The sequence below is a fragment of the Brachionichthys hirsutus genome, chromosome 2, assembly GCF_040956055.1.
Source record: "Brachionichthys hirsutus isolate HB-005 chromosome 2, CSIRO-AGI_Bhir_v1, whole genome shotgun sequence".
NCBI classification, from domain to species: Eukaryota; Metazoa; Chordata; class Actinopteri; order Lophiiformes; family Brachionichthyidae; genus Brachionichthys; species Brachionichthys hirsutus.
Window position 1 is genome coordinate 6,422,009 of NC_090898.1, and position 10,654 is coordinate 6,432,662.

At 42.1% G+C, this 10,654-nt stretch overlaps 1 protein-coding gene across 1 annotated transcript; it reads left to right on the forward strand.

Annotated features, from left to right (window-relative positions):
* Positions 1-2,956: 2,956 nt before the first annotated feature.
* On the forward strand, positions 2,957-9,334 carry LOC137905903 (large neutral amino acids transporter small subunit 1-like). Its single transcript, XM_068750191.1, has 11 exons — positions 2,957-3,257; positions 3,699-4,211; positions 4,306-4,431; positions 5,650-5,755; positions 5,880-5,924; positions 6,043-6,166; positions 6,255-6,358; positions 6,643-6,739; positions 7,454-7,603; positions 8,248-8,422; positions 9,258-9,334. The coding sequence occupies exons 1-11, from the start codon at positions 3,173-3,175 to the stop codon at positions 9,332-9,334; spliced, it is 1,602 nt and encodes a 533-aa protein (XP_068606292.1). The 5' UTR covers positions 2,957-3,172.
* The last annotated feature ends 1,320 nt before the right edge of the window (positions 9,335-10,654 follow it).

Sequence of the window (10,654 nt, forward strand, 5' to 3'; positions counted from 1 at the left end):
TCAACCCAATGATTCTGCAGCTTTCGTGTACTGTTACTCTAGAAATGAAATAAAAAGCCATCCTATTGCATTGGCAGTGGAGCTACCTACAGTGCAACGCACACAAATGGAAGTTTATACTTTGAGTAAATAAATGAAGCAGAAACGGTTTAGTGTGATGCATTGAGTGATAAAGTAGTGTAAGAATGGATACAGTTGTAAAGGTGAAGGATGGAAGGAATAATTGTGTGGCATGCGTAAATGTACAGAATATTGAGCTTTGCACACTCTGAGGTGGAATAAATTAATGTTTACTCGTTCTTTCAGGTGTTTATTATTTTATTATTTTCTTTACAATGAATTTACAAGTTGTCATGTGGATTATATTTTTGTTTTCTGGCATGAAATAAAGCTCATGAGTTTATCAGATGAAAGGAATGATTCCTTTTTTTTAACCACTGCATTAGTGCCTTTCTCGTGTTTATTATTATAATCTCAAGATGTTAAATATTAGTAGAAGGAATAGAACAATTTGCAAAAAAAAATAAAAAATTCCTTTCAAAGAAATATTATTATTTAACATTATAAAATACACATAAAATCAACAAATAAAACAGATAAAACAAGGAATGATTCCTTTTTTTTAACCACTGCATTAGTGCCTTTCTCGTGTTTATTATTATAATCTCAAGATGTTAAATATTAGTAGAAGGAATAGAACAATTTGCAAAAAAAATAAAAAATTCCTTTCAAAGAAATATTATTATTTAACATTATAAAATACACATAAAATCAACAAATAAAACAGATAAAATCAACAAGCGAAGGTGTTTATGTTATTTTCAATTTAGGTTGGATTGCGCGAAGACTGTATCAGCTGTGCGTAATTACACACAAGTGTGTGGTGACTGCGACTTTAAATTTTCCCATGAGCACTTTCGGTTTAGAAACTCTTAAATTCAGGAACCAAAGTTGACAGTAGACAAAAGGCGATGTTCTTGATAAACCATCTGTGGTTAATATTATTGTATTACGGCGAAGTTGGTACACGCCGGTATACCAATTAAAATATGTTTTTACACCATGATAAGAAGTACCCGTGTCTTATTACTCTTTTAAAGGCGTCGCGCAACGTAGTTCCATCCGGGTATTCGGAAAACTTGCACTCTGGGTTACACACTGAGAATCAGATTTCTCGCCATACCCAGGGGAAAGTCCCCGGACACGCGGCAGAGAGTGCCCTGGGTAAATCCACCGTCGAGCCACGCTCCATCGCCCGAGCCAAGATGCTCCCCGAACGGAGCTCGTGGATCGTGGTTCGACTTTGTCAGCGCAGATAGTAATGCAAGTGCGCAACGAACAGAACGGGGCTCATTCTCCGAATGCCCTTTTTCCCCGCTCTACCCGCACAATAAGACGACTCTAGGTCCCCACCTAGTGGTGGAAAACGAGACACGCAACAGCAGGCTCAAACGCCTGAGATATGATGTAGTCAATTATGCTTTTGCTAATTTATTAAACATAATAAGCCATTCCTTATTTTTTACTAGTTAAAATTGTTTTCAAATAATTAGCAGTTAATGGTTTAAATTCCCTTCAAGTCATTTTTGCTGTATTTTTAATCACACAGTTTTCAGGCATTTATTTTAATTTCTGCAGGTTCGTAATCAACGTTCCCTCTAAGGTGCGCTCGTGCGTAATTACGCACAGCTGATACGGTCTTCGCGCGAAAATCTACGTTGCGCACAAAAGAAATCCAACCTAAATTGAAAATAACACAAACACGTAAAAACTCATTCTGTGCTATTTTCCACTGAGTCCGTGAGTGGCCGGTGACTGGCTGCTCCGGCTAACGATGAGATTCACATGTTTTTACGCATCTAATAGACGCCATTGTGATCGGAGTTCCAGGACTCTCTTGGGACCACAGTACACACATCCTTTGCTTGTTGATTTTATCTGTTATCTGTTATCATATTAACCAATATGAGTCAGTACATTCTGTATGTACATCTGTGGTTTATAACGCTGCAAAATGTTTGTTTGGATTCTGGTTGAACACCAAAACGAAGCAGGTGGAATTCTAATCGGGCTTTTATTTCCCTTTCCACCGGCTATTCAATATTTTCCCACATCCTACACAAAACTAAGGACTGAAGGGTGGTGCCTGTTAAGATTATCGTTTGTGGGTTTTTTTTTCTTTTCATTTCCATTGTTTCAAATTGGACTTTGGCTCATTCCTTGGGTCGGATTTATCTCAGATTAACTGAGGTTCTTGGACATTTTATTTCTGACTTTCATTCATCCATCCTTTTTAACCAATTAACAAGAACCGCATCAAACAGGAGTAACTCGTTGATTTCACATCACCAAGTAAGTTCGTTATTTGCTGTATAAAAACAAACCTTAGCTGGCGGTATAATTATTTCATGATTGTATTTTATGTCAACCTACTTTGGAGTAGGGCTCCTATTTCACCGCGACGCCTCCCTGGCCAGATAGCACTGCCGAATCCTAGCAAATATTCTGACAGAGGACCGAGGTCATTTCCATTTCAGTATGTCATGTCTATAGCTCAGTAATATGTCTCTATGATGTCACGTTTCTGCGTGAGAGATGGATAACAAAGACATCCCCCCCCCCATGATGACACCACTGGGTGCAGCACCAGGCTCACATCCCTTCTAATGCACTCTGACAGGTTATGCAGGCACGCATGCTGTCTGCTAGTAGATTAGGCTGCACAAACAAGGATTACGCTGCCACATGATGCCTCCTAGTAACCTAGTTCCCCTCCTCTGAGCTATCACATTGTTCCTACGGCGAGGGCGTAGGCTGAGGCCGGCAGCATCACAAAGATTCAGCTCCTCCCCTATATCCTGGAGAAAGAGGGAGGGAGGAGATCAGGGTCAGATCAATTTCAGACTGAGGGACGGAGGACCTATTTGCAGTAGAGTGCGTGTGAGCGTGTGTGAGGAAGGACAAATCAGGAAGGCTTAGAGAGAAAGAGAGTTGAGGTGTTGGGTGTTGTGAACGTGTGAGTGTGTGCACGTGTGTGTGTGTGTGTGTGAGAGAGAGCGCGTGTGAGTGTGTGAGAGCGAGGCGTTAGCGAGGAAATCAAGATTGAAGCAAGAAGAGGGCATAAAGGGACGAAGGAAGAGGACAGAAAAAAAAGAAAGAAGTAGGAGACAATATGGCTGAGCCTGAGTTGAAATCCCGGAGCAGTCGTGAGAGCGTTGCCAAGGCGGCGAGCCAGGAGAAGATGGAGGGTAGGTGCTGTGCATGCTCACACTACTGTAGATACCACATGGCGCAGGTCTGCATTGTTCACCCATGTGTTCTGATGCAAATGGCTATGGCTTCAGTGCGTATGTGTGTGTGTGTGTGTGTGTGTGTGAGAGAAAGAGAGAGAGAATCAGGTTTGCATGGTGAAGAAATATTTTGGCTCATAAACCCTTTTAGCGTGTTTAAACAGGTGCGGCGCTCTTCCTCAGGAACCAGCAGAGCACGCCACACACACACGCTTCATTCTCTGTCTCGTCGAATTACACAAGCATGCCGTTAAATGAACCGCTGCCTAACGCCTCCTATTAAAACCTGTCAGATGGGTGGCGTTCTCTTTTGTGCATGCACTAACGATGATGCATGGTTATCCCTCAGACGTAAAGCTCTCTCTCTCTCTCTCTCTCTTTCTCGCTCTCTCCCCCCTTTAGCTGAAGCAAACCAAGAGCAAGAGGGTCTGATTGTAAAGCAGTCTTCGTCTCCAACTACCAAAATGGTCCCTGGTCCCGCTGGCAACGACCCCCCCGCCAACGGGGAGAAGATTGTACTCAAACGCAGCCTCACCCTCCTCAACGGCGTGGGAATGATCATCGGCACCATCATCGGCTCTGGCATTTTTGTCACTCCGACCGGCGTGGTGAAAGAGGCCGGCTCAGCGGGACTCTCCCTGATCGTGTGGTCTGTGTGCGGCGTGATTTCCACCATGGGCGCCCTGTGCTACGCGGAGCTGGGCACGACCATCACAAAGTCGGGCGGAGACTACACGTACATCCTGGAGGTGTACGGCGAGCTGGTGGCCTTCCTGAAGCTGTGGGTGGAAATGCTCATCATCCGGCCATCGTCGCAGTACGTGGTGTCGCTGGTTTTTGCCACCTACCTCCTGAAGCCGCTCTACCCACACTGCAATGTGCCCGACAGCGCTGCAAAGCTCATCGCCTGCGTCTGCCTCGGTGTGTTCCGGACGGTCGACTCTGGTTACCTAACTTTGGAAACGTCCTGTCCTCATTCCCCCTGGTTCTGCTCTGTCTTGTGTCCCCCCTGCAGCCTCTTTGACATTTGTCAACTGCATCAGCGTGAGAGCAGCCACCAAAGTCCAGGACTTGTTCACAGCCTCCAAACTGCTGGCCCTGATCATCATCATCATCTTTGGCTTCATCCAGATTTCCACAGGTAAAGTGTCTTTTTGCAGGAACGCAACTGAAAGTTCACAAACTTTGTGTGCCTTTCTAAGATAATTGTTGAAAAAAAACAAAAACTTGGAAGGTCACAAGTGAAGTTCTTGTTTGACGTCTGTGTGTCGAAGGAGGAATATGTCAATTGTAAACATTCAGTTTCCAAGACTGATAATGTTGAAGTGAATCTAAATGAGCAGCGCATTTTTGATATTAAACTCTTTAATCACCTCCCTTGTATTTCTGAGAACGACGTTTTATACAGTGTGTCAAACCAAATTGTTTAAGTTTATGGAATTAATGAAGCATAAATTAATAATCAAGCTAATGCTATTATTGTCTCATCTTTATTTGTCAGCACTTGAGACACATCAAAAACAGAGATTTACTTCATGCGTCTCTAATGATCAACAAACTATTGACTGACACTAATGAGCTTAACCAAGCAGACTGCCCTCCTTTCAGCTCACACAGTTGCTGCCTGAATACAAGGCTTGTCTGTCAGCCATGAGAACGAATCAGAACAAATTTGAGCCCGCGGAGCATAATTGCCTTCATACATTACGTATCTTCACAGCATGCATCTAAAAAGAACAGTCAAACTGACCCAGTTATAAAGGAGCAACAATGAAAGAAATATAGAAACATTAATGTCCACTGAAAGAGTAATTTATCAGCCAGCAATTTATCGTCTTTTTAATAAACCTTAAGCACGGAGAAACCTCTGTGGATGCGAGTCACACTCGACGGCGTGTCGGACGGGCACAGACGCTCTTTGAAATGGAACAAACTCCACCATTCAAAATAAAATAGCGCGGGAAGACTCTCGCTTGCTCCCTGCTACATCTGCTCCTCCTCCACGGCTGCCACCATTGTGCTCTACACTCTCTCTACACTGTTTCCATGGAAACTAGCCGGCCGGCTGTCACACTGTGGGCTTTCAGAATGTGAGGCAAAAAAAGGACAAAATGAGAAAATGATGTGCACGTGACAGCCCTGACAGAAAGCCATTACCATCTGAGAGCTTCGGGTAAAGGAGTGGCATTATAATTCTTCTTATGTTTTTTTTATTTTTTGTACATTAACCATTAAAAAATGGTCACATTTGGAGGGGGGGGTTGGGTGACCTGAATGAGACGCCACTGAGCCACAGTTCTGTGGTGGAATATTTCCCATCCATATTCACTGGTTTCCCCTTCTTCCTGTTTATGTGCAGGCGACATCCCATACCTGAGACTGGAGAAGTCGTTTGAAGGCAGCAAATATGGAGTGGACAGCATAGTCTTGGCTCTGTACAGTGGCCTCTTTGCTTTTGGAGGCTGGTGAGGCATCTGTGATCCATTTTTTTGGAATGAATCATTCAAAGCTTAGCGGCTAACTGTTAGCAGCACACCAATTCTCCAGTCTCTGAATTAGCACTGTTTTTTTTTCTTCTTCTTCTTCTAGGAATTACCTGAATTATGTAACAGAGGAGATGATCAATCCAGAGAGGTGACTTAAATACAGTAGGGTTTTATTTTATTTTATTTTTTGAGGGGCTTGCACAGACAGCGGTGACGAGATTGATCCATGTTTGATTATCGTGGATGATCATATCTTCTCATCACAGAAACCTGCCATTGTCCATCATCATCTCCATGCCTATAGTGACGGTGGTTTACATCCTGACCAACCTGGCCTACTTCACCACCATCTCTCCACAGGTCATGGTCGACTCCGAAGCCGTTGCTGTGGTGAGCACGCTGTGATTTACGAGTGCATTTCATGTTGACATGTTTCTTTGTCACAATGTGAGCTGACTTTATCTTCGCTGTTCGGCAGAGTTTTGGGGAGTATCATCTCGGCGTGATGGCCTGGATAATTCCTGTTTTCGTGGGACTATCTTGCTTCGGAGCCGTCAACGGATCCTTGTTCACCTCAGCGCGGTGTGTGTTTGCAAACAGAGAAGAACATTTCAGATTTATTGCATTTGCTGCTAAAAACCCCACAAAAACCACCGGTTTCATTTCTTTTTAAATCAGACAAGTGGTGGTTGGGACATTTTGGGATGCAGGGGTTGTTTGATAGATGCTTTTATAGCAAGGACTCAAACCCCTTTTCCTTTCCCCTTTTCGAGCCTGATATTTATTCTAAGGTGGCTGTGCATCTGGGCACAAGCTTTTGGGTGATGTATTTCTTTACACTCACTGGAGAGCTCTGTCTCTTCCAGCTTGTTCTATGCTGGAGCTCGAGAGGGTCAGCTCCCCGCTGCTCTGGGACTGGTCCACACCGACTTCTTCACGCCGGTTCCATCCCTCATCTTCACAGTAAGACATGCAGCAGTAATCTGATCGATAGTTTGGAGAATGCAGGGAGCTCAGTCAGTACTTACTTAATCATAGAATCATAGATGAACCTTAAAGGTCACATATTATGCTCTTTTTCCACAAGTTAACGCAGTTCCCAGACACTTACCGTATATGAAATATCTGTGACAGTCTTTGGTGAAAATAGCAAACAGATGCCGCAGGACAGCGTCCGTCACTTTTAAACCATAGTTCCTATGAAGGAACTGCCAGAGAGTATATTTGTTATTCTAGTATTGATTGGCAAACTTTAAAAGTCGGTTTCATCCACAGTATAATTCCACCATCCTGTGTGCTTGAATCATGTATTCATTCCTAGGGGTGTGTGTGTGTGTGAGTGTGTGTCAGAGAGAGAGAGAGAGAGAGAGAGAGCGAGCCTAGTTATATTTACTTGGGTGTATTAAATTTATGTTAACTATAGTATCAAACTAGAACGATTACCACACCCTTTCCTCTCCCTCCTCACTCTTTGTCATATTTTCATCAAGTAAAGCAGCAGCCGTTGCAGCCGCTGGTATCGAGTGCTGAGGTTAAAATTACAACCAGGCATCAGTATGAGTGAATGTTTATTATGACGAAAGCTTCCATTTTTACCAATGTAGTTGAAGCATGTCTCCCAAATGTTTTTTTGAGAGGAGTGCAACATTTTCCCATTGTCCTTTCCCTTTGCTTCAGTGCCTCCTGTCCATGATGTACGCCATCTCTCAGGACATCTTCTCTGTCATCAATCTCTTCAGCTTCTTCACCTGGCTGTGTGTTGGTCTGGCCATTGCTGGTTTGCTCTGGCTGCGTTTTACCAAGCCCGATCTCAGGAGGCCCATTAAGGTGGAGTAATATCTGAAAGGTTGGATTAATTGTTCGTTCCATCCCTGAAGACTCTATTTCTTACTAAAAAGGTACACAAGTGATGTAAGCGCTTTGTTTTACTGGGACTTCCGCCAGGGTCTGCACAAAATGTGAATACGTCTCTGAGTTTCATAGAATGTCCAGTGTTTTCTATGTTATTTATTTATTTATTTTGAAAGAAAGCACCATTGTGTCGCTGCTCTTATTGTTATATTGTTACTTGGAAATGGAGCCACACTGGCTTTTCAGGATGAGGAAGAGTTGTCGCTTTGTCTCCGTTTCATCATGGTAACATTGCTTTGACCGACCAGACGCTTTCATCTTTCCTTTGATTCCCGCGGGCTCTCCACTAATTTATTTTCTACAATGATCTTTTCACAAGAAAAGCATTCATGAATGAAAATATCTATTTCTCAGCTCTAAAATCAGACCTTCTGACAGGGCAAACGTTCATGCTGCTTCATTAGCCCTTAAAACTGTACTGAATTACAGCTGCTTTTTTTGGGGTGTGATTTTTAACATCACAATCCTATTGTAAGTTGCATTGTATAATCATGGTATCTCTCTCTTTCTGCTCATTCCTGACGATACGCTGCTTCATCTCATGTATTTTCCCTCTGCAGTTACCCATCGTCATCCCTGCGGGTTTTGTTTTGGGCTGCGTCTTCATGATCGTTGTGTCATTCTGGGCAGCCCCATTCGAGTCTCTGATAGGTGCCAGCATTATTTTGACAGGCATCCCTGCATACCTACTGGGCTACAAGTGGAAGAAACCCCATGCGGTCCAGAAGATGCTGGGTGAGTGGGAGACTTTTTTTTTTTATAGCTACCCTCTTTATTTTCTCAGGCGAGGTGGGAGAAGCATACATTACAGATTGTTATGAAATTCACGTGGGAATGTCTGCTGGAGTGTATTGATGTAGCAGGTGTGGTGTCAGGATTTCAGTATTGGGTGGGCCGAGTAATTTTGGGCGGGCCTTTTAATTACATAAGTCAATACTGTTTGCCTTCCTTTTATAGTTTCCGAGAACAGAAATCACTTGAATAATTTTCTCCAGAGGGAGATACGGCCCATTCATCATTTAGATTGTCTTGAAAATTAATCAGAGTATCTGATCAATATAAACCATGCCCTGTTAAAAGTAAGAATCAGCGATGTCTTTTAAATCACTTATCAATCACCACAACAATAATATTTACTTTTACTTAATTATTCTATTAGAGAGAGAGAGAGAGAGAGAGAGTCAGTTCTACCTGGGGGGTTAGAGACAAGCGCTCCTGCTTTAAAGCCTGCACCATGAAGTAATCGTCAGAACACTCTAATTTTTGGAAAATAAGTTCTTAATGGATCCTTCTGACAAATGTTATCCAAAAAAAACATTTTATATAAGTGCTCTAATTTATTTTTGCAAAATCAGACATATTTTCATGGAAAATGCAGATGCATGTGTCGGCTTGTATCTATCAGCTTTTTCGGGGGGGGGGGGGGAAATCAAACTTCTGAAGTAGGAGTCTCAAAATCCTAAAAGGCCATGTGCATCAAATATGCTACATTATAATAAAGGGTTCATTTAGGGAAAATATCTCATATATCATGATGGCTATGCTAACGCAATGTGTCATTTGTCCTCAGAAATCTTCACCACGTTCTGTCAGAAGATCTTCTTGTCTGTTCCTGAAGACAAGGGGGAACGTCCTGTGGCTGAATAATGCTGCACAGACCTGGCCTGGACAGACTTGATAGGTTTAGACGAATTCACTTGTCATTTGGCCTTTTAAAAAGAATGATTTAAACAAGCAGGCAAGTGGAGCAGGTTGGTATTTACAAATACGGATTGGCAACCTGTTAAATGAGAGTACAGTGAATGTATGTATGAACCCAGGCGTATATTACAAATGCTCCAAAATTGTTCCGATTTTAAGGGTCAGCTATGACCTCAAAATATTTTGAAGGTTGTATTCTAAATATGTTTGCTAAGTAGGGAGTCATGTAGAACTGTCGCCTCAACCAAGACGAATCAAATCCCAAAAATTCCAACCTGGGGCCTTTCAGTGTGGCGTTTGTATGTTCTCCATGTGTTTACGTGCCCCCCGGTGCTCTGACTTCCTCCCACAGTCTGAAAACACCCAAAAGACAAAAAGATAAAGCAAATACAGACAATGGATGGATGTTTGTCCACAGCAGAACATGCTTCTATGTTTCATCTTAAACTGCAAATATTTTTTCTTTGCCTGAAATGAGTAGATATAAAACATGTTTTAACTCTACCAGATCATCTCATTTATCATAGTTTTATAGACTATTGTGAACAGTTTATTTACTAATTAGGAGGCAAATTACCTCACAAATAAACAATAACAGAATAAAGAGTGTAGAAATGAATTAAGCTCACAGTTGGGAACTCTTTAGCGAGCGGACACTGATGACATCATACTCATATGTTACTAATATTTATGTTACATAACAAATGATTTGTATTTATTTTTTGTCTTTGTAAAATGAGCCAATAGCATTCTCCTAGAGCACAAACTGAAGTGAAATCAAGCAGTGTATGTTATATTGTTTCCTTAAGATGCGTCACTGTGCAAGTTCTGTTTCTCATGTTGTTGTCACATGACACGACGCCAGAGTCGACCCATGTGACGATGTTCCACATGTCAGTGCGTAGTAGAATATGTCTGTTAGGAAATATTATCAGAAGCTAAAGCTGTATAGATGTCATTCATGTGTTCAGTAAATGTCACTGTAATATTAATGGTCTGTATTGCGTGTGTCTTTAAACTGTGCCAGATGTTATGATCTTCCTCCTTTTGTGTTTATAGCTACTGTTAGACCAGAGTGGCCAGTTTTGATTTTATAATTATAGTTATTATTATTTAGGAAGTGTAACTTTAAATATATAATTTTACTAAATATCTGTGACTTCCTAATAAATGCAAGCACCTTGGCAACCCAAACGATATGCGAGAGGAAACGACTCGGATGAAAATGGAAGGAGGATGTCCGGTGGTTTGGTTAGGCATTTTACT